Source organism: Choloepus didactylus, chromosome 4, assembly GCF_015220235.1.
Source record: "Choloepus didactylus isolate mChoDid1 chromosome 4, mChoDid1.pri, whole genome shotgun sequence".
In the NCBI taxonomy this organism is placed as follows: domain Eukaryota; kingdom Metazoa; phylum Chordata; class Mammalia; order Pilosa; family Megalonychidae; genus Choloepus; species Choloepus didactylus.
Window position 1 is genome coordinate 172558650 of NC_051310.1, and position 27139 is coordinate 172585788.

Sequence of the window (27139 nt, forward strand, 5' to 3'; positions counted from 1 at the left end):
TAAACCACCAGTCCCCAATTCTTAATTAACTATTTAAAATTTGAGAGAAAAATCAATTTTTTTAAATAAAAATTTCCAAAACAATGTGATTTTCAGTATAATATTCTAGCTGCTACTGAAAGTGACAGTGTACTACTACCTATATAACTCTGCCTTAAACACACTGGTTAATACGCATTAATTTGCTATCTTTGGACAGTATTTCTTATCTTTTTATTTTACTCTACTTAATTGTCCATACATTTCTAATGGCCCCGTTTGCTAATTTCGTTTCACTGAAATATTGTTTATGAGCTCCAAAACCTTCCAAATATACTAACTCCATGTATCTGCTATTATATTTTCATAATAAAAAATAGCTGAACAAAAAGGGAAAATTATTTTAAATGTTTATTTTATATCCTACAAAACAGTCTTCAACTGAAGTTGTTGATAAACTATGCTGCAGTCTTTTACCAATGTTCTTCGGTTTGGTATAAATGATATGGTAAATTTGCATTCAAATTCATGGAACTTTTCAAATCTGTTTCCCATTTAGCTGGCCAGCCAAAAACAATATTTTCATTTGTAAACAGCTGTTTCATAATCAGCTCTTTTGTACAATGTGGAATTCCATAAAAGATAGAAAATTTTATTTAAAATACAGGAATTGCATTAATCCACTGCAAATCATTGATTAGTTTCTGTATACTACCACACAGTTTAACTTATAAGGAAAGATTTTAAGGAAAATTTAATCTTGTGTCCAAATATAACATTACTTTAAACATGAGGTCATCTAAACATCTGTCTCCAATATATCACTGGGGATTTAAATCAAAAGTCTGCTAAACATGTACAATCATTTTGAAAATAAATAACAGGACAAATTTTGTCTTGATTATGATTATCATGCATTTTAAAAGGAAACATTTATTCTAACAAGAAAAGTCTGAACTAATTTAAACTTTATTGACATTAAGTTAAAATAGTTTCATTCAAGAGTAAGATATATTTCCTTTGTTTGCTGCCTAACAATATTTCTATTTAAACTTTTCATCATTATATCCTAAATTTTTATTCACAAAATCAATGATTCCTTCATCTCTCCACATATTTTTATTTGTAAAATATTCAAGGAAAAGTATCAAGACATTATAAAATTTTTCCACTCAGTAAATGAAAAACTAATAATAATGTTTTTTCTGTACTTTCCTTCCCTTAGGGCAACTATGAATCTTCAACAAGAACTAAAATAGCTCTATCCATTTAATTGGGTCCTGCTTCATGCTTTAGAATAAAAAGAATATAGCTAATTATAGAAGACAGTTAAGGCAATACCTTCACTACAAGACCTCATGAGCAGTAAAAATGTGGGTTATTTTAAAGAGTTGTATTAAATGTAATATTGCACTACACTGTAGAAATTAATTTTTGTCTAATAAGTACTAGTATTTAAATTTAGCAACAAACTTTCTTTAGAAACCAGCTAAATACTTGAGATGAATTAACCTTAAAAATCAAAATGCCTAATCATAAAAGCAGTTTCCACCAGAACTGAAATGAACATTATTAGCAGTTGAAAACTAGAAAGAAAGAAAAATCAAATTATCACTGAATCACTGTACCTAGTTGGCTGTCAAAAATATAACTGTAGAAGGTGGTACTTATGGTTTTCTTAAGCATCTCAATTCTTTTCCTCTTCTTGCCTATATCACAGAAGAGCTGATAGCTTTAGCCATGGCAATTTCAAGTCACGTTTTCTGCTTTGGCTAGGAACTTGAAAATGCATTCACAGCACCACCTATCGAGCTCTTTAAGGGCAAGGACTGCATCTTATCTTGGATGCCCTTTGTCTAGAAAAGTATCTGAAGAATATCTCCAGTTTGATAATGCTTGGTAATGTGTGAATGAGTTAATGGAATTAGCATCTGACTAAAATTTAAGAATTTTCACCCTGATTCTGCTGAAACTGCCTACTAATAAACTTCCTTAGGTTTCCCACCTTTAATAAAGTGAGGCTAATTTTGACCTCCACCCTCACTAGCATCTTGTGAAAGCTGAATGAGAACAAATATACCAAAGTAACCAAAAAACTAAAAGTAGTAAACAAGTATAATTATTATGATTATCAACAATATATCTAGGTTAAAATCATATACACAGATACTGAATATGAGATGAAGTGTTTATTTCTAAAACACATTCTCTTGAGGTAGCTTAAAATTGAAATAAATTGCTTATCAATAGGATCCTAGACATGAGAGAGAGAGAAAGTCTCTTCTGAAAACACAGTTAAAGAGCTTAGGCTAAGAAATCCCATTGGAAAAAAGTAAGTCTGGTACTATCATTTTTTAAAAAACTTTATAAGATCTTAGGAATTTAATAATTAATATCATTTGGATTACCAGGAAGACACTCAAGCTTTCTTATATAATTAATACAATTGAATTCATCCTGGATCTAAGCTTTCCCATTCCAAAATGTTTACTACTGTAATAGAGGTCTAAAGATACTGATTCAGCATAAGGTATATAGAAAACTGTATTCCTGTGTTGCAACCGGTTTTCCCTAAAATTTAGATCAACACATGATCTAAGTGGAAAGTATTTGGATTTATATTGGCTTTTGTATTAAAATATCACAGGATTGTCTTTATGATTACTTCTGCCAATTAGCAGTTTAAAAAAACACACCAAAATGTTTTATTATAGTTTCCATTTACTTAATTTTATCTCACACATTTAAAATTTGAGTTCCCATCTATACTTGACAATCTTCCATTTCTTTCTTAGATTTGCTCTCTTATGGTAGAATAGTAGTAACTGACCTATTGAAAAATGACTTATTTTGGTTTTTCCCTATTCTGTTACTTAAAATGCTTAAAACAAACTATGCAAGGTACTATGTGTCACTTTTTATATTTTTCTAGATCATACTGGCTTTTTATCTTCCAAAATAGCCACTTTAGTAAGTACTTCATACCTTTTTGTCTCAGTGCTTTGAGATGATAAAGGCCCCACCCCCAAGGACAGTATTTATCAACCTTGGCTGCACATTGGGATCAGCTGGAGCAATTTTTAAACTGTTGAGTCCTGGGTCCCATTCCCAGAGTTTCTGATATAATCTGTCTGGATTTTGGTCTGGGCATTGGGATTTTTTAAAATTACCCAGGTGCTTCCAATGCCCAAGAACCACTCCTCTGGAAGCTTACGGTCTTGTTGGGGAGATTACTAGTAACAGCAACACACTACCAATTTACGGTATGCTTACTTTTGCCAAGCAGGGAGCTTAGCTCTTTACACGCGTTGTCTCTTTTAAATGGCAACAACCCTGTGGGGAAGATTCTGTTGTTATTCCTATTTTACAAATATGGACATGAACATTAGAGAGATTAAGAAACTTGTTCAAAATCTCACTGCTGTTAATTGGCTGAGACAAAACTCAAACACAGTTCTCTCCTACACCAGAGTGGGAACACGTCATCCCTTATTTCCAGCAAGGTAGAAACCATGCCATAAGCCAGATTGTTTAAAGGGGCAAATCATAGTGCCAGTGAATGGAAGAAATGACAGAATTACCTTCAGGGATATAAAAACCCTAAAGTTAACCAGATACTGGAATTCTCCATTATTCCCCTTCCCCTGATTCTCAGAATAAATGTGAACTCTCTCAGAACAGTAGTATCTGAGGCAAAGAGCACTCCACGGCAATGTCCGGGGCTAGCTGCATACCTCACGGTTGTCATGGATACAGGAAGGAACAATGAAATCATTATTTGACTATTATTTTTTAGTTACTAGTCAGCATATGATTCTTCCTATAAACAGCATCTCTGCATTCCCTATGGGTAAGGGGAGCTGTCCCTCCTGGTAGTGACAGAATAACCACAAACAAAATGATCCTTCTCTGGGGAATGTCATCTTTATCTGTCAGTATTAGTCAGTTGAGAAACAGAGCTGAAGGCAGCTGAAAAAACAGTTTGGCTGTTTTAAGTTTACAGGTGGCCTTATAATGGAAACTTTTACACACTGAGATCCCTTTTTCAAGTTAAAAAGTTTGGACAAAAAGGACAAAATTTGGCAATATTTTCATGCAATGCTTCTAAGCAGCTTACAAAAGCAAAATATCAAATTTTAGTGAGGCTTGGTGAACTAAGCCCCAGACTTCTGGCAAACAGGTTCAGCTGACTGTTACCACCCTTTCCTAGCCTCCACATTCTTCATGATTAAAACAGAATGAAAACACAATAACTGTTATCACAGAGCCTGGCACATGCAGTTTTCTGAATGAATTCATGGACATACGGGAAAACTAATTTTAAAATTACTTTGAAAAAGCATGTTGTATACACAGTAACAATGATAACAATAGCACGTAAATAGTAGAACAGCTATTTGAAACCAGCTAGAAAGTATTTTGATGTGTCTGGTTATTTGTTTGTATGTGTCTGTTTGTTTGACAGGAACCAGGATGGAAGGGGGAGAAGGCACATGACTGCCAGTTCCATAAATATTAGCAGCATGGACTAGATACTTGGGGTTCCACAAAAATCACCTGTTGTACTTGCTCTAACGTTTGGGACAATGGAGCAGACAGGGCCAGGTAATTTGTAGGTGGTTCAAAAGATCTTTTTCCTAACTGGCCTACCACAGCTTAAACTTTCTGGGGGAAAGGCAGTGTTTGGAGCCTATCAACAGGGATTAAATTGGGTTGGGAAAATTTAAAGCATTATCAGCCACGCAACAAAGTACAATTAACTAAGTTTATCAATATAGCTATCGTTTTCCTAGAATAAAATCAGGGTTTTAAAGAATCAGTCTAGACCACTATTGAAGACAGGGATGGACACGAGAACACGGAGCTACAGTGGGAAGCAGGAACTCTCTGAGTCTGAGCACTGAACTTTGGGGTTGAAAGATTGGGAAAAACACAGAAACTAACAAGAAAAAGAGAGCCAGCTAATTGCAAATTTGGGTAATAATTTGGCCTTCAAATCTTGGGCAACAGGCTGGCAGACCATGGTAAATCTATAAATCTGTGGCTGTCACTCAAGCGGTCTCTTTACTATTGGGGTGGAAAATGGAAATAATTTATATTGAAGACTAGGTCTATATTATAACCATTAATAATTCTTGATATAATTTTCTGCAAATAATAGTATGCAATTTTATCAAAAATTATTATGAATGATAAAATAATACAATGCCTACAAAAATACAAATGTCCTTTTTTAAAAAAAAATAGTTCTTGAGGAAGAGGAGTGATCCAAATTATTTGATAGGGTGACCACTGGAATATAAGATAACGAGTTGAGAACCAGTCCTGTAGACCCACTGCAAAATACTGGAAAGGAATTTTTACAGAAGCAACCTAATGACTCCATTAGGATAATAAAAAGTCCACTTCATCCAGTGAAAAAGATTATGTTAATAATAACCAGGTCTGAAAGCAAAACAAATCCTACTGTCCCAAATCAGTAGAATTAAGCAAAAGTAAGACTAGCTTTCTACACAGCAAACAGAAAAATACAGTTTGTATTATAAATTATAGAACAGAACTGTAGTTAGCATATATTAATGTCACTCATCTATGAAGATAAAAAATGTTTGGAATATGATTTTTATACTCTATAATGATGCATCAGAATCTGCCTACATACTTGTATATTTTTGCTTTCCATTAATAACTAATATTTACTGAATGCTTACTATGTGCTAGGCACAATTATAAGCACTTTACATGTATCAACCATCTGATCCCTACAACAACCTTATGAAGTAAATTGCACTGGATCCCCATTTTATGGATGAAGCACAGTGATGTTAAGTCCTGCTCAAAGTAACACAGCCAAAGAGTATCAGATTTGGGAATCTGATACCAGGCAGTCAAGCATAAAGTCCCCACACTATGCCTCCTCCCTATATAACCTCTATTATCTTTGTAAGGCTAAGTTCACTTTTATAACATGGATGCCCCTTGATGGAATGCTCTATTTTCTTCTTTGTTGATCTCATTGTACGTATTGCATTAGCTCCCATAGAGTACTCAAAAATCTTGTCAACTATGTAACTATTTTTGAAAATCTATGTAATTCCAAAACAAAGATAAGAACTGTTATACACACACACACACACACACACACACACACACACACACGAATGAGCTAAATGACTTTGGGACACTTAATGGAACAGAAGAAAAAATTTAAAAGATTAGGTTGCTAGGAATTCACTGAAGAAGTTCCCTGTCGTATGACTACTTGCTTCTCTCTGTATCTGCCACATGTGTGGGAGCAACTCTGAAATCCCTGAGGGAGTGTGAGACAAGAAAGATCGACTAGAAAAAAATACAACTAATGCAATTGTCTTTGAGCTTCAGAAAATAAATCTACCTCCAAACAGTAAGCAACCCATCAACCAGATACTCTATACTTCTTACAGCCTTTTCTGAGAATCCACATGTTGGTTAGAAACAAGTCTACATCCATGAGCAGTCAAGACCCAGGGAGACAAATATCCAGGTTTGGCGGATCAGTGAGACTTATAGTATCTAGAAATAAAGTTCCTCCAAGATTGACTCCTACTTAAAGTAATCAGGATAGGAAAACTAGGGTCCCTTGGGATTTCCTTTTTCTCCATTTGCAGCTATTAGGAATAAAAACTAATAATGCATCTTGAACAGTGCGTGGTTCCTAGGATTCTGTTTGAATTCGGTGCCAGGTGAACAGCAACGATTCTCCTCGCTATCAATGACATTGAGCATGTAGGGAACTGCACCAATGCCTTCAAATCATTTAGGAAGTAATATATTCTCTAGTATCTTGAAAGGTTTTGAATTTTTTAATTAATTAAAATTAATGATTGAGAACCAAGATAAATTTAATATTCATTCATTCCTCTCAAATGTTTATTGAGAACCTGTTCTGTGTCAGACTGTTTTGGGCACTGAAGATACAGTAACATACTAAACATTTTCACCCCAGGGAGTGTATAGTTTAGTGATAGGTAGGCATAAGAAGAGCATGTTTTAATGTCTGTCATTATTTTACATCGTTTATTTAACAATTAATATTATGCATTCCTTCATTTTAATAAAGATAATATTACTTTCAGTTTGATAGAATGTTAAATTTTCTTCTCATTTAATATATGGCCATTTTATCACTATATGATGTTAAAATACATATCAAAGGCATGACATCCTTCATGTTTATTCAAATGCATGAATTCATAGATTCATATAAACTATAAAAATCAAAGCAGAAAAATACAGGCATTTTCCAAACTAGAAATACTTATTTGCAAACAACCTGTACATACTAATGACCGCAGCAACCCTTGATATCAACTTCGATGGCTCCTTTAATCCCGGCTCATTTCTTCACACATCTCCTTTGGGCTTCTTTACTGTCTATCTGTTCACGTATCCATCCATCCATTAATTCATTGCAAAAATATGTACCAACAACCACTAGAATGAGATCCTCCAGAAACCATTCATACTTGTCTCTTGGGCCTCTCAGAGATTAAAAGAGACCCAAGACACTTCTGTTTTTTGAGACTTAAAAATAAATGCCAACTCTCAGGGTTATAAAAAATGTAATCTATTTTAAATGCTTAAATTTCACATACTCGATGCTTTCAATATATACATTTGTCATGACAAAGGCAAAGACTTTATGTCTAACTTTATTTGAAGTAAATGTCAAAAGTTTAAATTTATAAGTTTCTGTGAATGTGAGGCCCCATTCCAATGGTCCTGCTGGTTCTGCCTGGCACCCTTTCCCTCTTTGCTGCTGGCTCCTTCCTAGCTCATTGCCTAGGAGAAGCCACCAATCTGTCTTCACTTATGAGTGTCTCTATCCCATTCCCTACCAGGACTCTTGGAACCTACAGAGATGCTAACCTCTGACAGGTACAGGATCCTATATTTGGCTTAGCGGTTCTATATGCCCCAGGCTCAGAATCCCAGGTTTCTGTATAGAGGGCTCCTATTAGTGGTTTTTCAGACTTATTACAAGTTAAAGAAAAAAAAAAAACAAAGATTTTGCGGCCTTGTCCAAGAGTTACAATGCACCCCGATTTCAAACAACTAACCTAAAACTAGAAATTTTTGAAACATTACCCATACACTGCAGGTATTACCTAGAACTATACTTTTTCTTATTCAAGCTAACTATATTTGGTAAATTTGAGTCTTATTTTCTTTTTTGAATTCAACTTGTCCATTAATGAGGTTTTACAAAACTGTGCCCTCATTTCTAACTTCTATAAATAACGGAAAGTAATAGACTTTCCAATATTTCTGTGTATAGTTGCACATAAGCAGCAACTATGCATTTTATATTGATTATATGTCAGATATGCCACTATAGAGAGCAAAGCATACTGTTTAGCATAGGATAATTTTCATTTAGATACACCTGTTGTTAAAAAATAAGTTTTATTTTCAGTTCTGATACATTATCGCTCCTACAAAGAACATTCCCTCCACTATCAGCAAAACAAAAGAGTTCAAAGTATTTGGCTTCTGAATTAAAGTACCTTCTTTACCTCTGTCACATTTATGCCTGGTTAGGCAGGGGCATGTGAGCAAAATAGATCTTAAAGGAATTATATTGCTTTGCAGTGGACGTTATTTAAATAAAAACATATTTATTGTTTTACCACTATATTCTAATCACTAAGTTAGTCCTGGAGATACAAAGCTCAACAAGACCTGGTCTCCACCTAAAGAGGCTCACTCCTTGCAAAACTTAAAAAACAAGAAATAGATCCAGAGCAATCATTAAAAAGATCAAAGAAAAGTAAAGTAATTGTGAAAAGCATCCACATAGTGTGAAGCATAATACTACATATTGTATAAGCATACCAATCCAAATACTATAAATACAGATGATAATAGATAATGGTTATCTAATGGCTATTGAATGCACAGATGATCCTTTTTTTTTTTTAAACCAGGGAAGACATATATACAACAAGCAGGTAGATATCATTGTCACCACTGCTTGTTTGTTTGTTTTTTTAACTTAAATGCCAGTGTCTCTATTGTTCCTTTTCTTCCCTTCCTTGCTTCTCTGTTGAATGTCTATACTCCAGCATATGCATGCTGGAAAGAAAAGAAAGTATAAGTCAATGCAGAACTCCATAAAAACATGAAGGAAACAGAAAAAGGTCTTATCACTTCTTGATGCTTGATCAGAAAAACACAGTGAGGCTGTATATCTCGGCAAAAGAAAGTTGCTGATATGCCTTACTGTTTTGATATCTTACTTTCAACTTTAAAGAATGTAAAAATAAATGTTTTACATCAGTGCTTATGTTCTTTAAAACACACTTTAAATATTTATCTTATTCAAACTTTTCCTAAAATATTGCAGCTGTATACATGTCTCATTAAGAGAGAAAGAAATAATTCGTTTAACTTAATAACCATGAACTGAACCAGTTTTTAAAGATATGGGAAAGTTATACTGCCATCTTGTGGTTAAAAGTTTGTTTACAGTAGCAAACCCTCCTCCATTAAACAAACCAAATCTTCGCTATAAATACTAATCTAAAAAAAAAAATCTTATCTGGAACTTATGTTTAGGAAAAATATATTCCTCATAAGTTTCCCCCACTTTGTTATTTAAAATATATTAAAACAAGAAATTATATTTTGGGAGGCTACCTCAGACAAATAAACAACTATGTATTTGGCAATATAGCTCCTGCTCACAAACTATTAGTTTCTAATATACCCTCTAGCCCTAAGAATTTAGAGAAACAAAATTATGGAATCTAGGTGTTTCTTTTTACAAAGTAATATTTAAGGCTTATAAGCAATTAATATGGCATTTATGATAAACATAGCAAAAATAAAGTATATATTATAGCAAGTAGAAAAGGTTTATTCCATCTTTCTTTCTTACTCATATAAACCTCTGACAGCTAAGAATCATAATGCCAAAATTATGGAAAAATTGACAAAATTAATGGAAAAATTAATTCTAAAAGTGTGGTCCTCTATATTTTCCAAATGTAGAGTCTGTTCCAAATGTTTTGCAATGGCAGAATTAATTAGAAGTGAGCAAATATCTAGATCTAACTTTATCTGATGAAAACGGTTCCATTCATTCATTCATTCATTTTTCACATATCACCAAAAATATAGAAAACATTGCTACCTATTGGTCTACACAGGTACAGAATGTGTTCTTCGAATCAGATGTGAATGACCACTATGATACACTAGCCAAACAAATTGTTTCCCCCAACTGTATTACTATGATTTTGGTAATCCATACATATTGAAAAATTCTAAAGAAATATTAGCCTGTTGTTCATGTCTCTGCTTTCTTTTTCTTTCTCTCTTTTTAAAAACTTTTTCTGGCCACAGTTCTATTTTAGATTTCATCCATTAACATTGAAACACATATTTGATTCTTCTTTTTCCAAAGAGAAAAAAGTTATTTGTTTCCCTGCAATAGTTTAAGAGGCTTTTTAGACATTCACCTAAATCCATCCTTGTTCTAACCTGAAGCAACCAGGCTTAAGCAAATAAATAGGCTCAAAACAAGTTTATGCCATACAACTGAATTTCCCTCCTTTTACAAAAATAGGCTCTTCCTGTCCTCTCTGGTTTTCTCTTATTCAGCAAACTCCAGCGTCTTATTTAGCTATATAAGGATTCATTTAACAACTACATGAGGCTCGAGGCCAGGCTCATCCCTAATCAATGCTTATAAGGGCTGGTAGAAAGAGATGACCCCATGGATGCCAGCAGTGCCCCCACTGGATAATATGGAGAATTTCATACCTGAGCTATGGCAAGCATTTAAAGATCCAACGAAACAAGAAATGACCCTTTTTACCAAGGGCTTACTCTGTTTGTTAATACTCAAGATCCCAGGGTAGCTGTGATATTTACCCCACCTAGAGAGAAAAGAATATGTAAAGAGGCAACACTCTGTATGGGGCTACTTTACCTAATTTCTCACTCTGCATACTGAGAGACTGGGTTTAGCAGTTGAGAAGACAAGCTTTGAAAGTGAAAAGAGCAGAGTTTAAGTCCATGCTCTTCACTGGCCTAGAGCAAGTTACTTAATTTCTCTGAGTTCACTTTTCTCCTCTTTAAGAACTTACAAATATATACAGGTGATTAAGCAAAGTAAGTTGATTTGCACATAGTGAGCAATCAACAAATGTTAGCACTCAAAAAGATAAGATTTTTGTTATAATTATTGATTATGATAACTAGCTAGGATCCACCCAATCCACATAAGCGCTCAAAGAATCTCGGCTTCTTAATGTGACAAAAAGAATGAATGAGAAAGACAATTTAAAATAGGGATGAGTACCACTGTACAACTAAAAAAGTGGTTTTTGAGGGTTTAATATTAATTTTAAAAGTTCCCTCTTTGAAAATGCTTAGCATCTTCCTATTTCTAAATTCCATGTTATTTCTGCACAAGTTAGAAATGTGAGCCCCCAGGGCCCAAAGAAGTTGAAGATATAGATCTTGGCATCACCTACAACAGATAATACTGAAGCCAGAGCTTGGACAGCTTGTTCAAGGAGAAAATGTAAAGTGTGTGGAGCAGAGAACTTAGAGACCTGCAGAACTTTAATTTTTGAGGAAAGAGAATGTAGAGGAACCTGCAAAGTGGTAAGTAAAAGAGTCACCAGATATGGAGAAAGTGAAAATCAACAGGAGGGACAAACTTAAGGGAAAAATTGGTCAGAGGTGTGAAATTCCACAAAGATTAGTTAAAATGATGAATGAAAAAAAAGGTAGTTATCAGTTTCAGCAAAAGGGTAAAGACAGGCCAATTATAGTAGGTTGAAGACTGAATGAGGAACTTCTCACAAAGGTTGGCAATGAAAGGAAAGAGAAACACAGGACCATAGCTTGAGATTTTGTACAGGGATTTGAGAAACAAAATATGAGGAGAAAAATACTATAGAAGGCCTATATAAAATAATCAAAAGATAAAGATGTAAGAGAATATTTGCAATGTATAGAAACAATGATCACATCAAAGTATGGAAATAATTGTGATATACATGGTAATTCAAAAATTTTAATTACTCAGAATGTAAATGCCAGTTTTGATATAACAATGTAACAATGAAAGGAAAATGAAACTGATAAGAAAAATCAGTTAAAATGTAGTACATTTGAAAGAATACTGTAGATGTCCCTTAATCTGGTTTCATTCTTTGCCATTTTTAAAGTATGATACCACCTCATTAAATCAGAAAGATGTTTGAAAATGATTTGTGCATCTTTTTTTCAGTTTGGGGAACTGGAAATTAAAATGATAAATATAAAGTTTATCATGAGCCTCTCATTCAGAAGATGACAGAGATCTTCAGCCCTGATGATTTTTTTCCCTATCATTTATTCTATGATTGCAAGGGATAGAAAGAATTGTTCAAAGAAAATATTGTTGCAAGTGTCAGTTGTCTGATGAATAGAACCTCTGAATATATTTCTCTCTTCAGAGTAAGACACTATGAAAAATATTCTTTGGATTAGGATTCTGACATTTATTCATTAATATAGTCAAGAAACATTTCTGAGTGCCTACTATACTATACCTTAAGTGCACAAAGTTAAACATGACCCACCCTATCTTGAAGGAGCACATAGACCTTCAAATACCTGGTTCTCAATGCTTTGAGATGTTGTAGTCAAGGCTTTGAGAGTGGGTTGAACATTAAGTAAAAATTGTTTTGATGTCAACTGAATTATGTACTCACAAACTAAGGGCCCTCACATTTTTAAAATTTCTTTCAGAGTAAAATAAATCCCTTGAAATGTGGTTATACATTCATATTTCTGCAAACTAGATTTTTTTAAAGAAGGGCAAGACTACATTTTAATTAAAACACATCCCTTAAAGGTATTTTATAATTAATGTGAGCAGCAGAGTTGCTTCTCCTATGTGGTTGAAATAAGGGGGATTTTTCCTCCCTAATTACCCAATAATGGGTTCCGGCCTCCCTTTGATGTGTCATAAAGGCTCACCTGTTTCACTAAAACCTGCTATTTATTATCAAACAATTGTAGTTTCCCAAATCCTGAATTTCCAAAGGTGCCATTTATCCAAATCACATGTGTGTCCCCTTTGCACCCATTCTGCAAAAGAATTTTCCTTGATCAAAATTTTAACTTTGATTACCCCCTGGTGCATGAGCCCTTTTATTACCTAGTGCAAATTAAAATCCAGAGGATTCTTAATATGCACACTGCCTATTAAGGCATTTCTTTTAAATGTATTTTAACTATTATGGGTTAGGGCAAGAAAATGTAGAAATTTCATGAAAATGAAGATACAGACAATATATAAGATCATGAGTTTAAAAGATGAAAACTGGAAATTATCCTATACTATTTTAGAAACCTTTTTAGGCTGAAAGCCTCACACTGTCTCTCCATTAGAATAATGCACATTTTGAAAGTACTCTCAGATGGTTATTATCCCAGAAGCCTGTCCATGAATCCCAGGTTTAAAACCTCTGCTAGAAGTATATGAAATGTTTCCCTCTCCCCCAAAAAGGTCGTTCATTTTTCACTTCTCATTTGAAACAGTTCTACCTTTGAAGGTGATTAATGAAATAATCACACAGTGCTTGAAGTGTGTTTAGCTTAAGCTGAAAAACTTGTTTCTGGAGTACTTTGACTAAAATAATTAATTTCAATGAAAGCAATGAACTCCAGGGAGATGCACAAAGTAAAGGCACAGTGATTAAGGAAGATGTGGTGGAGTGGGTGCCTACAAAATATAGAGGATGAAGTCAGGGAAGAGTAAACAGCAGCCCCTGGAAATTTGGTAAAATAAATCAATGTCCTGCTTGCATCGTGATGATGTAGCTGATGTACAGAGGAGAATAAGGTTCTAGGAATCATTCTGAATGGGACTTACAGACTTCCAGGTATATGATTATAAATATTCACTGTTGAAGGGAGTTCAGGGTGGACAGGGCCTAGGTATTACCTCAGGAAGGAGCTTGGCAGGCCCTGGTGAGAGTAGAGACTCTGAGAGGTTCTGAGGTTGAATGCAAAAGCCCTGTGAGAGTATAGGAAAATGATCATCCGAATGGGTCTGGGAGGCTCCTTCATGACATGGAAAACAAGAACCCCACGGTCTTCGGGAACACATGGAAGAACCCAATTTGGTCTTGGGGGGAAAGGGAGAGTCCAAGTAAGGGCTGGTCATGTGCATAAAAGGGAACCACCTGGAGACCTGCTGAAGTGCAAAGAGAGTAATGAGGTGGGACCTGGGGGACACTGAGACCCAGGAACCTTGGGAGCTCTGGCAGGTTTAAGGGGATTCTATCAGGGTTGCTGTCAGGTTTTCTACCAATCCAAGTGGTGTCTTTGTGAGAAAAAGTAAAAGGCAGTCCTTCCTCCAGGTGGACACAGCTCTGTTGCAGATGAGCAGATTAAGGAACAAGGACCCTTTTCAGTCCACAATCTGCCCAACTACAAGCAAAGTCCCTGGAAGGATTGAGAACTAAAAATAACTAAATTTTCTTTTTGCTAAACTAATCCTGTGACCACATAGATTGAAATTATTTGGAATGAGCAAGATACTGTTTAGTGGAAAGACTGTAAGGATTGTATTTGTAGGTAAAAGAGTTCTTTTAAGGAATGCAAGCTAATGAGGTATAGAAATAATGAGGTAATAGACTTGGTTTGATCTCTTCAGCTTATAAAAATGTCTAGCAATAGGAATAACATTCTCCTATTTCCTCTCTTATCCCTGATTTCCAGTAGAAATGATTGCATGTCTCTGTAACCTTGGGCAAGTTGATTGGCCTCCTCTCTAAATAAGGATTATAAAAAGCCTACTTCATGGAGATCTGGTGAGATTTTAAATGGTTCATGCAAGCAGAGCTTCTAAGCCAAGTCTGGCACTTAGTATTTACTCAATAATTGCTAGTGACTATTATTATTGTTATTATTATTATTATTTGCACTACTGATGTGAAAATAAGAAAGTTAAAGCTGGATAAAGTTGTGGAGGCCAACTGAGAAAAAAAAAAAATTGTGCAGGGAATAGTTTTCAGGCTGGGCCTTGGAAAATGGATAGAATTTCAATAGGTGGACAAAGTAAAGAGAAGACATTTCAGGCATTAACAATAAAGGTGGAGGGAGGTGAGGCAAATGGCAGCATAGAGAGGTGTGGAATTTAGTTAGTCCCCTAGAGAAACTGGTAAATAGCCAGGAACAACTAGAAAATAGTCTGGAACAACTGATAGGGGGACATCCATGACTGGACAACATCATACACCAGGAAGGAATGGGTGGAGCAGTTGAGACTGCAGCATAGAACTGTAAGTAAACCTCTCCAAACTGTGGAACTGGCTCCCTTCCCCCACCAGCATGGCAGGGTGAGTTGGAAAACTTCACTGTGGGAAAAGGAAGCAGGCTACCTGCAGCGAGGGACAGTAACTCAATCATGCTCCAAATGCAGTTTTAATTGACAAACTTGGACTACTGAATACAAGCTACAAGCACAGATAAATCCGGAGTAAGCAGGAAAGAACCCTGAGGTAGCTCCTGGCAGAGAGGAGGTGGGATTGACAGAAAAAAAATAGTAAATAAATAAAAACAGAAACTTTTAGAAATGGCTGAGGTCAGAATACTGGAAAATGGCTGTGTCCCAACAAAAGGGGCACAGAGAACTGGGTACCAACAGCAGTTGACCAGTGAAACTGTGGGGCTGGGGACTGGCTCTGAAGAGGGGCTTCTTTTTTCCTTTTTTTCCCCCCATTCCAAGTAGCTCATTAGAGAAAGCCTCAGGTATTTTCAATTGCCAGCATTGACCCAGGTAAGGGTGGAGTTAAGAAAGTTAGAGACAAAGGAGGAAATTAAGTGTATGAAATAACTCCCTAAAAAGTGTATCTTCCCTAAGAGAAGGGCGGCAGGGCCCAGCTCAAGTGGCTGCCCTCCTTCAGAGAATTCAGACCCGAGGCCTGGCAGGGAGGGGTGGCGGGGGACAGAAACAACCTAAGCTTGGCTTCCGACACCCTAGCCCCTGGCCAGGAGAGGGTCCCCTGAGAATTAAAGGGACCACATCTCTTTACACCAGTGGGGAGTTGCAGGCTGACAAGTGACACCTGCTGGGCAGGATAGGAAAAGCATAGTGTCTAGAGGCCTCATGGGAAAGTCTGAAAATCTTCTGAATCTCACTCTCAGGGAAACCTGAATACAGCCTCCTCCTGAGACCTGAGCCCATCTGGTCTGGGAAAATCTGATTTGCATAATCAAGGAAACCAGATACCTAGACAACAAAAAATTATGAATCACATTAGGAAAAATGAAGATATGGCCCAAAGGAACAAAATTACACTTCAACTGAGACACAGGAATTGAAACAACTAATTATTAATCAAACAAATCTCCTAAATCAATTAAAAAATCAAATCAACAAGTTGAGGTAAGATATGGCAAAAGAGATGAAGGACATAAAGAAGACATTGGGCAAGCATAAGGAAGGACTCAAAAGTTTGAAAAAACTATGGGCAGAATTTATGGGAATGAAAGGCACAACAGAAGAGATGAAAAACAGAATGGAGACATACAACACCAGATTTGGATAGGCAGAAGAAACGATTCATTAACTGGAGGACAGGATAGCTGAAATCCTACACACAAAAGAACAGATAGGGAAAAGAATGGAAAAGTATGAGAAGGGTCTCAGGAAACTAAATGACAACATGAAGCACATGAAAATATGTGTCATGGGTGTCCCAGAAGGAAAAGAGAAAGGAAAAGGGGCAGAAAGAACAATGGAGGAAATAATCAGTGAAATTTTCCCATCTATTATGATAGATATAAAATTACAGATCCAAGAAGTGCAGCATACCCCAAACAGAATAGACATGAGTAGACCAATTCCAAGACACTCAGTAATCAGATTATCAAATGTCAAAGACAAAGAGAGAATTCTGAAAGCAGCAAGAGGAAAGAAATCCATCACCCACAAAGAAAGCTCAATAAGACTATGTGCAGATTTCTCAATAGAAACCATGGAGGCAAGAAGGCAATGGTATGATATATTTAAGATACTGAAAGAGAAAAACCACCAACCAAGAATTCTATATGTGGTAAAACTGTCCTTCAAAAATAAGATATTTTCAGACAAACAGATACTGAGAGAGTTTATGAACAAGATACCTGCTCTACAAGAAATACCAAAGGGAGCACTACAGGCAGATAGGAAAAGACAGGAGGGAGAGGTTTAGAGAAGAGTGTAGAAATAAAGATTACTAATAAGGATAAAAAGAGAGAGAGGGGAAAAATAAAAATAAGATATGACATATAATATCCAAAAGACAAAATGGTAGACAGTAGACATTATGTTGAATGAAATTAGCCAGAAACAAACTCACTAACATGGATCAACATTGATGAGCAAAATTTGAGAGTTGAGAACACAGGTTATCAGGAGATAGAAAGGTTAGAGATCGGGCATTTGATGCTGAAAGAGTACAGAAATTTCAACAGGATTGATTGTATAGATCCAGAAATGGAATGTATAGCATAATAACATGTGATGGTAACACAATATTGTAAGTACTCTGAACAAAGATGAGTGTGAGTACAGTGAAAGAAGGCGGCTAAGGGCAGGTATGACACCAGAAAAAAAGATAGAAGATAAAGACTAGGATTATATAACTTAGCAAAACCTATAGTAGTCAATGATGGTGATTAAATGTACAAATATAAGAATGTTTTTAAATGAGGGAGAATAAATGAATGTCAACATTGCAAGGTGTTGAAAATTGGCTGGTATAGGGGAAAAAATACAATCAATGCAAAATAGAGTCTATAGTTAATGGTAACATTGTAAGATGCTTCCATTAATTGTGACAAAGGCAATATACCAAAGCTAAAAGTCTATAAGAGGGAGATAAAAGGGAGTGATATGGGATTCTTGGTGGTGGTGATATTGTCTGATCTTTTCATTGTATTTTATTTTTCCTTTTCTTCTATCTTTGTATTTTTATTCTTCTTTTTTTTCTCCTTTTCCTTTTCTTTGGGGAAGAAATGGAAATGTCCTCATATGTATTGTGGTGGTGTATACATAATTATGTGATTATACTGGGAATCACTGATTGTTTACTTAGGGTGGATTGTATGGTATGTGAATAAAACCGTTTAAAAACTAAACAGAAGGATACAAGTGCTGGAGAAAATGTGGAGAGAGGGATGTACCTATTCTCTGCTGGTGGGAAAGTAGAATGGCATAGCCAAGCTGGAGGGCAGTGTTGTGGTTCCATAGGAAGCTAACTCTGGGGTTGCCATATGGTCCTGCAACCCCTCTATTGAGTATATACTTGGAAGAACTAAGAGCAGGGACATGAGAGGACATTGCACACTGGTGTCTAAGGCAGCCATGTTCACGATTTGCAATGGATGGAGGTGGCCTAAGGGTACATCGACTGATGAACATGAACTATGGGGTACACATGCAATGGAATACTGAGTGGTGGCAAGAAGAAATGAATTCATGAGGTATGCATCTAGGTAAATGGACCTTGAAGACAGCATGTTAAATGAAATAAGCCAGAATCAAAAAGATAAACATTATAATGCCTCACTAATATGGACTAACTATAATGTGCAAACTCTGAGAATTAAATCTGAGAGCATAGGTTATCAAGGGAAGGCTATGGTAAAGGTTCCTAGATTGTAAGCTCTTACAGCAGTCACATCTATTCCTGATTTGTAATGGTTATCTCTAAATTCTGAGATGCTGACCTGGTCAGTCCTTTAACTTTGGGTATCTGTGGGGCACCTGAGACTCAGAGCCAGAGTTCAGCAGCTATGATTATCAACATTACCCCACACAACATGTTTAAAAAGCTGAAAAAGAGATCAGACTTCAATTAGAGATATGAACAAAATGGACTTGATTAGAACTAAGGTAAACCAGACTAAAGGGAAAAGGATGATACTGTGTTTTAAAACCTCAACTTCTGTGTGAGACCAAAGAGATGTTTATTTGGTGCAAAATCCATACTTTCTGTAGCACGGTATATAATTTAACTTGTATGGTCAGTTCAAACACCATAATTACACAGAACCTTGAATAAGGGGTGAGATCTGGTTGGTTTGAACAGGTTAGCATGAAGCTCTGATACATCCCAGAGTAATTTGGGCAGAGAATAAAAAGTATTTGCAAAGCCTCCTTGAGGGCTTGTGGAAAAATGTGGAAACATTAAACTTCCCCATCTGGGGAATTCCTGATATTCTCACAAGCATTGGGACTACCATCATAGTAGGCCAAGTCCTTGATCTTGGGGCTTGCCCTTATGAAGCTTGTTACTGCAAAGGAGAGGCTAAGTCTACTTATAATCGTGCCTAAGAGTCACCCCCCAGAGAACCTCTTTTGTTGCTCAGATGTGGCCTCTCTCTAAGCCCACTTGGCTGGTAAACTGACTGCCCTCCCCCCTACATGAGACACGAAACCCAGGGGTATAAATCTCCCTGGAAATGTGAGACATGACTCCCAGGGACAAACCTGGACCCAGCATCGTGGGATTGAGAAAACTTTCCTGACCAAAAAAAGGGGAAGAGAAATTAAACAAGATAAAGTTTCAGTGGCCGAGAGATCTCAAATGGAGTCAAGAGGTTATACTGGAGGTATATTATGCATTATATAGATATCCCTTTTTAGTTTTCAGTGTACTAGAATAGCTAGAAGGAAATAACCTGAAACTGCTGAACTGCACTCCAGTATCCTTGATTTTTGAAGACAATTGGATAACTATATAGCTTATACAGTGTGACTGTGTTACTGTGAAAACCTTGTGGCTCACAACCCTTTATCCAGTTTATGGACATATGGGTAGAAAAAAGGGGGACAAAATGTAATGAATAATCAGGGGGAAAAAGAAGTATGAGATGTTTTGGGTGTTCTCTTTTACCTTTAGTTTTATTTTTATTTTTATTCTTCTTATTTTTTTAAGTAATGAAAATGTTCAAAAAAATGATCATGATGATGAATTCACAACTATGTGATGATACTGTGAACAATTGATTGTACACTCTGGATGACTGTATGGCATGTGAATATATCTCAACAAAATTGCATTAAAAAAAAGAATAAAGGTGGAAAGACACAGGCAACATTCAAGAATGGTAAACAGACATATGTAGCAGAAACATTTGGAATGTGCAGGAGAGGTGTGGAAAATAAATCTGAAACCTAAATTGAGGGCACATAATGAAGAGTACAGAAGTCATTCTTTTCTCTCTGGTCAGCAATGAAAACCAAGAAAGATTTCACTGGTAAGGCTCTGCAAACTGGCTTTGACCTATGGAATCTTTTTCCTAATGGTCTTTTAATGCAGTAGTTCTCAAACTTTAAAGTGCAAACCAATGGGCTGGAGGCCTTCCTAAAATGTAGATTCTGATATGGTAGACCTGGAATGGGGCCTAAAATTCTACATTTTTAATAAGCTTCCAAGTGATAGCATGTTCCTGCTGCTCGTCTACAGACTACACTCTGGGTACCAAAGGTCTAATGCAATGGCCTCTTCTCAGCCTCATCCTTATCACCCTCCGGAGTATTTAGCCTTGACAATATTCCTCAAGCTCTCTCATCAGTGGCTTCTCTGACTCTCTTGCTTGAATCTTATCCTATTGAAGCTCAGAACACACACAGGCAGAAAGCCTGCTCTGTAAAACTAGCATATATTGGCTTGTCTTGAGCACTTTGGAGACAAAGTTTCCATTGGTAACAAGATATATACAGCTACAAACTCAAGGTGGGTCTTCAGATGAGTATTGGCAAAGCACTTGTCAATGCACCAACCTCTTAGGTCTTTTAAATGCCAATATTACAAACCATCTTTTATTAAAAGATTAAAAGGAATATATTTTTATAGTAGACACTATTTCCCATTTCATGATATGTCTTACTTCCATATGGGAATTGGCTATAGTTGATTGGTGCAGAAGTGGGCCCCTGACCAGTGCTGGTTTATTTCAAGTTCTTCTCCAGGATTTTGGACTGGAACTGAAAAAAGTAAGGCAGCCTCTCATGCCCTTTATAGGTAAAAGAAGTCAAGGGCCTATAAACTCAGAGTTGTTGGGCACCCCGTTCTATCATGTGAACTCAAAAACAGAAAACAGCAAGTCAGTTGTGAGAAAGAAGACTGATGAGGATACTAGAAAAGCCCAGGAGAATAGCTTCACTGCATGGCACCCTGTCTCCACAAAGGCCACATAGGCAAGGCTTGACCACAGTGTGACCTGAGTCTTGGCAGAAGGCCCTGTGATTCGTCCTACAGCAAGAAAAGATAAGCAGCCTGATGAGGAGCTGCTGAGTAAGTTTCTCATCCTTATCTTGTGGAAGGCTGTCATAAGGCTATTTCTCACTCATCACCCTTGTTTCAGCAGAGTGCAGGACTTTCCCCCTCACCCCCATTAGGGAACAGCTGATGGCTTCAGTGTAAGTCTATCAAATTACTTGGTTGTGGTTCAGATGTGGCTCCTTAGCAGCAGAATGACTTGCCACTCATACCATCTGTCACTTGGTCTCTCTATCTGGTGTCATCTTCTGGGACAAGGGATACAGGGCACTGACAACATGGTGACTTGCTTTTGCTGTCTAACTGATAAAATGTCCAAATCCATTTGAGCATGTTTATTCCTTATCAGGCAAAGCTATGGAAGTGTGGCAAGCCAATCTAACAGTTGCAATAGAAATAGTTGTGGCCTTATTACACCCTATTACTGCTTTCTTGGAAACGTATAACTATTTGACGGAGAGATGTAGAACATAGTGAGAGTTCACTTCCTGAGTCCCCCTCAGTGCTCCAGCCCCCATTTCTAGTCTGTTCCAGGAATGCATTTCCAGACCTTGAATTCCAAAAGATGCCTTTGTATCTCTCCAAAAAAAAACTCTCCCAGCTTCTTTTTTCTCCCTTAAGAAAGTCAGAGTGTATTTTTGACCTCTCCAACCAAAAGATCATATTATATACACACACACAGAGTTGTTGCATTTGATGACAGTATCAGTAATCAGAATTCCAGTGTTAAAGATTCAAATGTATTTTCTGTTTTTATTAAAATTTGGTCTCTCTTGCATATTGATTCCTTTCTGCCCTTGACCTGATATGTGTGATATGATGAGCCTGCATTTATTAAAGTCCAATAAATATAAAGTTTTGTGACAAATGATATTGGCCAAGTAGGAGAAAACGGGGCTCTTTTTCACTATCATGAAAGTCTACATTGCTCTCATCGTTTTAGGAGTATTAATAGCTCCATAAAACTAACTATATAAGTCAACTTTGCTACTATTTTCAGTTTATAATATCAATGTAGTAATATTCATTCGTATTAGTTACATTTGTAAGAACATATGGTAGAATCACACATTGTATCTGTACAAAATATTTATCATCCAATAAACTAGTAAGTAGGATTGGAGTTTGATCCACTTTAAACATCCTTGAGTTTAGCTGTGTCTAACACGTACTTGGATAACTAAGTCAATACACAGATGTTTACAAATCATTGGTCATAGGTTAGGATATTCATCAATTAGCCTCACTTCCCCTTTTCTTTGATCAGGGTCATGGACGAGTCAGAGACAGCTGGCAGAGCCTTGAACATTGTGGAATTTGACTAAAAATGGTGAAGAAATCAGTGGGAAGTTACCAATACTGGCAAACAGCTCAAAAAAGCAGACAGTGGGGCAAATGGAGTCATACTAATGGAAGGATATCCACAATTACATGTAAGAAATGAATGCCTCAGGGATCATATTAATGAAATCTTTAAGAAAATGTACAGGTCATAAGAGACCCAACTGGCTGCTTGTGATAACCCTGAGACATTAGTAGTTCATGTCATAATGATAACCAGTAGTCCCTTATTAAAAATTCCACCTATTTTTATATAATGAAATTTGTTTGAAAATAAAGTAAATTTCACATTCCAAGTTAAACTTTAGACATCTTCTAGTCATTGTCTTAATATGAGTTATTAGAGCTGCCATAATATCATTTAAGAGACAATCTAAAATAATATATAATTATTTTAATTATACATTTATAATAAAAATGCCTCACCAAATGTAAAATTAACTTGTCAGCAAATTCATCATTTATATTTTAAAATATCTTTTAAATGCCTGTAGGTAACATAATCTCATGCATTAGTAATTTTTAAATTAAAATACTAATTAGTAGTATATCCACCAACATTCAACAGTAAAAATTGCAAGATTAGTTATAACATATTTTGCTAATGTTTTTCCCACTACATAACTTTCCACAACTTAACTTAAGCCTATTACATCAAAGATGTTTATATGTGTTAACATATGTACTTAATTTTAATACTCTTATTTAAAACACAAAGAGCCTCAAGCAAACACAGTATGTAATAAAACCTGTACAGTCCTGAAGCATGTACTTTGATGAGAGAGATAGAACTTATGTAAGAGCTGAGCCAAGTTGGGAAAAGTCTACAACTGACAGCAAAACTAAACCAGAAGGAACTGGAGCATTTTCAAGTAAAATAGCCAGCTAAGCAAAAAGGTCTCCTCAAAGTTGCAGGCCTTAGGGATGCCTTCCTCGCTTTTCAGGCTAGGAACAGAGAAAGACGGGAACCTGAGAGCGGCTGGCGCGAGCACCGCGGCAACTTTTACCCTGGGCACCGGACACCCGCCGCCCGCTCCCGGCCTCCTTTGCTCTAGCGCTCTGGGGCTGCGAACGCGGGCTTTAGTTGACTTGTCTGGGAAACGTTTTCTGGACACGCAGTTGGAAAAGTGACTAGCCTGTGGCGCGACGGGGCGGCCTTACCAGCTGAACCTCCGGCCAGGATCTGCCGAGAAGCCTCGTTCACGAAGCTGCCTTGGGGCTTGGCGGACATCTTCGCCGGCCAGTGGACGAGGGAGTGGGCTGAGGTGAGATGGCGACTTCGCAGGCCTGAGCACCGGCCTTCAGACCCTTTCAAGAGAGCCGGGGCTGTTGTTTTCTCGCGGGATGGCTCCCGCTGGGGCAGCAATCCGGCGACTGCCCGGAGGCGGTGTTTCGCGGCGCAGACTTGCCGCGTTATCTTTCGCGGGTCAGTACTTGCCAACTGCGCTCCCTTACTGATGCCTTCCAGCCGCCTCTCGGCTTCCTTGACTCGAAGAGGGGTCGCGAGAAATGCACAGATGCAGCTGGCCAACAGCAATGGGTCAGGCTTGGTCTCCTAGATTGGCGACCACGCGCTTTCCTTTTAATAAAAGTTATTTATTATAACATTAAGTTTGTCAAGCTAGAAGCACTGCCTCTAATAAAGCAAGGAAGCAGTGACCCTGGCCAGGAGCTCCAGTGGCAGGGCTGAAACGACCCTTGTCCCTCCTGGCAAGAGCAGTGTATATTTCTAAAGAAGGGACGGGTGAATAAATTCCACGGACTTGGTTGTCCCGGAAATTCTGGGCAGTAGTAACTTAGTCGAAGCAAAGCAATTTACAATTACAATTGAGCTACTGCAGTATGTTACCAATAAATGGTTTTGGTTTAAGGGACTTTATCTTATTCTCCATCTACTCGAGTTTTATTTTCTGAAAGGCCAAAAAAAAAAAAGGAGTCTTGTACAAATAAGTCTCTCCTTGACCTCCAGTCTGTAATTCTCAAAGTGCAGTCAGCAGCTTCAGCAAAACTTGTGAGATTGTTAGAAATATATATTTTCATGGGCCCTACCGCGACCTACTGATCAGAATTTCTGGGGATGGGGCCCAGAAACCTGTGTTTTAACAAACTCTCCTCGTGATTCTTATGAACATTAAAGTTTGAGAACCACTGCCCTAAATAATCAGGAAGCATAAGGAACTACGAGGGCAGTCTCTCTATAAAACATTTCATTGTTTATGAACATTATAACATTATTCATTATTAGGATAATGGGCAAAACAAAAATACTATCTTAAATCACAAGTTGCAGATGCCTTGTAGGAGAGACACAAGATTCTGTGAAATTTTAGAAAAACACCTGCCACACCCCCAACAGTCAGGAAATGATAAGAGTAAAAGGGAGAATTGGGTAGCTTTGTAATCCCTGTTACCACGTTGTTTCTTAAACATGTTTCTGAATACTAGATGTATTTATTGTGAACCATATAGAATTGTCATCTTCAAAGGTCAAAAAACAGTTGACTATCAGCAATTTAATCTGGTTTAACTTAATATATATGTATGATTCCTGATAAAATGTACAAAATACAATAATTCGGTTTCGTATTTGTTTTTGTTTCCGAGGCTAAGCATTAAAAGTTAGTAGTAATGATATCTGACTGGTAAAAGTATTTAAAGTGTTTGAAGTATTAGGAAGCCTTGTTTATGTGATCAGATATACAAAAGTAAGTTTCTCAAAAATGTATGTCTAATTAAAATACTAAGTATGAAAATGTTTACCAGAATTAATTTTCCACAAATTTTACTAATTAGATGGAGTAAAAACTTTTAAGCAATATCTTTCAGTCTTTTACTATGAAAATATGGGGTCTTAAGTCCAATATAGAATTATTTATTCATTCAGCAAATATGGAGAACCTATTATGTTCTAGGCACTAGAATCAGAATTTCAGAGTTCATAGATAAACTTTCCCTCATTTTCCAATAAGGAAACTGAGTTTTTCAAGATGACACCACTACCTAATAGCATAGCTAGGATTTGAATCCAAGGTTTTTTCTGATGGCAGTGGACTTGTAGGTTTTAATAATATCCATGGGTGGAACTCCATTCTGTCACACAGAAACCAAATAATTAAATGCCCCCAGAATTAATTCATTTGTATATATAAGTAGGGAATTTTTTAAAGTTCAAAAAAAATTTTGGTCACAACTATTAAATCTCAAGACACACACTAAACCAAATTCTACGTTCATTCATTGAGATCTTGCTAAGTGTCAGCATTTTTATATATAACAGTAAACAAAACAGTCAAGAATTCCTACCTCATGGGGCATGTAATCTAGTGAAGGATATCTTACCATCTTGCAATGTAAGCAAATTTTTGCCTTCCCTAGATTACTTCAGGAAATGCAATAATGCTTGCAGGACAAGATTTAAGACAGACTTTTGACATCATCCACTATTTCCATTGGTATCATCATCTCTGAAGGTCTCATCCTGAGGAAGAGGGATCAGGTTTGTGGTCTCATAAGACCTAGCCTCTCAAGAGCCCTATGGATTCAGTCAGAAGATGCTTCCAGCCATCCTTCCAAATACCCTGTTAGAAAATTGCTTCCTCTTCTTAACCTCTCTGGACTAGAACAGATTTCTTTGTATAAAAAAAGCAAGGCGTGAAATCACATGTAATCCAGTCCCATCTCTCTACAACAGTTGAAAATAGGGCCTAGCCGTAAGAACATTCTGGTGCTTGGGAGTCACCCAGGGTCAGTCCAGAGTCAACAAGTACCAACTGTACTAAGAGTTTTGATTATGGGATATTTCACTTATCTGTAGCTGAATTTGCCCATGGCCAATATGGGAATGCTGGAAAGTTTAGCACTGGAAAACACAACAGTGAAATGTATTTGACTTATTATTTCAAATTCCCTAGAAACAAGCCATCACATTTGTTTTGATTTGCTAAAGCTACCGGAATGCAATATACCAGAAATGGGTTGGCTTTTTCAATGGGGATTTATTAGGTTGCAAATTTACAGTTCTAAGGCCATGAAAATGTCCAAATTAAGGCATCAAAAGGTAGATACCTTCTCTGAGGAAAGGCTGATGGCATCCAGGGCTCTTCTGTTACATGGGAAGACACATAGTGACGTCTGCTGGCCCTTCTCTTCTGGGTTTTGGTTTCAAAATTGGTCTCTCTCTCTAAAATGTCTCTGAGTGTTTCTCTCAGCTTCTCTGAGTTCTCTCAGTTTCTTCTGTCTTTTATTCTCTCATAGAGGAGATTAAGACCCACCTTGAATGGTCTGGGTTACATCTCCATGGAAACAACCTAATCAAAAAGTCCCACCCAGCAATAGGTCTGCCCCTACAACATTGGATTAAAAGGACATGGCTTTTCTGGGGTACACAACAGATTCAAACCAGCACAACATTGTTCTTTCTATTATTTTAAATAATGCTATAGTGTCCAGATATTAAGAGCAAAACTTCTAAAATGTCAAGCTTATATTTTAATTTT

General features: G+C 36.7%; 2 protein-coding genes across 4 annotated transcripts in view; one reads left to right on the top strand and one right to left on the bottom strand.

Annotated features, from left to right (window-relative positions):
* Positions 1 to 24325, bottom strand: part of SLC25A21 (solute carrier family 25 member 21) — a 489133-nt gene extending 464808 nt beyond the window's left edge. The window contains exon 1 of one of the 2 annotated variants that reach the window (XM_037834862.1): positions 23805 to 24325. In XM_037834862.1, coding sequence (XP_037690790.1) covers positions 23805 to 23874 — 70 coding nt within the window. In that variant the 5' untranslated portion in view covers positions 23875 to 24325. The remainder of the gene's footprint in view (positions 1 to 23804) is intronic. The other variant, XM_037834865.1, reaches the window with a different exon arrangement.
* Positions 23647 to 27139, top strand: part of MIPOL1 (mirror-image polydactyly 1) — a 521065-nt gene continuing 517572 nt past the window's right edge. Inside the window, exon 1 of one of the 2 annotated variants that reach the window (XM_037834851.1) lies at positions 23647 to 23908. The gene's annotated coding sequence lies outside the window, so the exon portion shown is untranslated. The remainder of the gene's footprint in view (positions 23909 to 27139) is intronic. The other variant, XM_037834854.1, reaches the window with a different exon arrangement.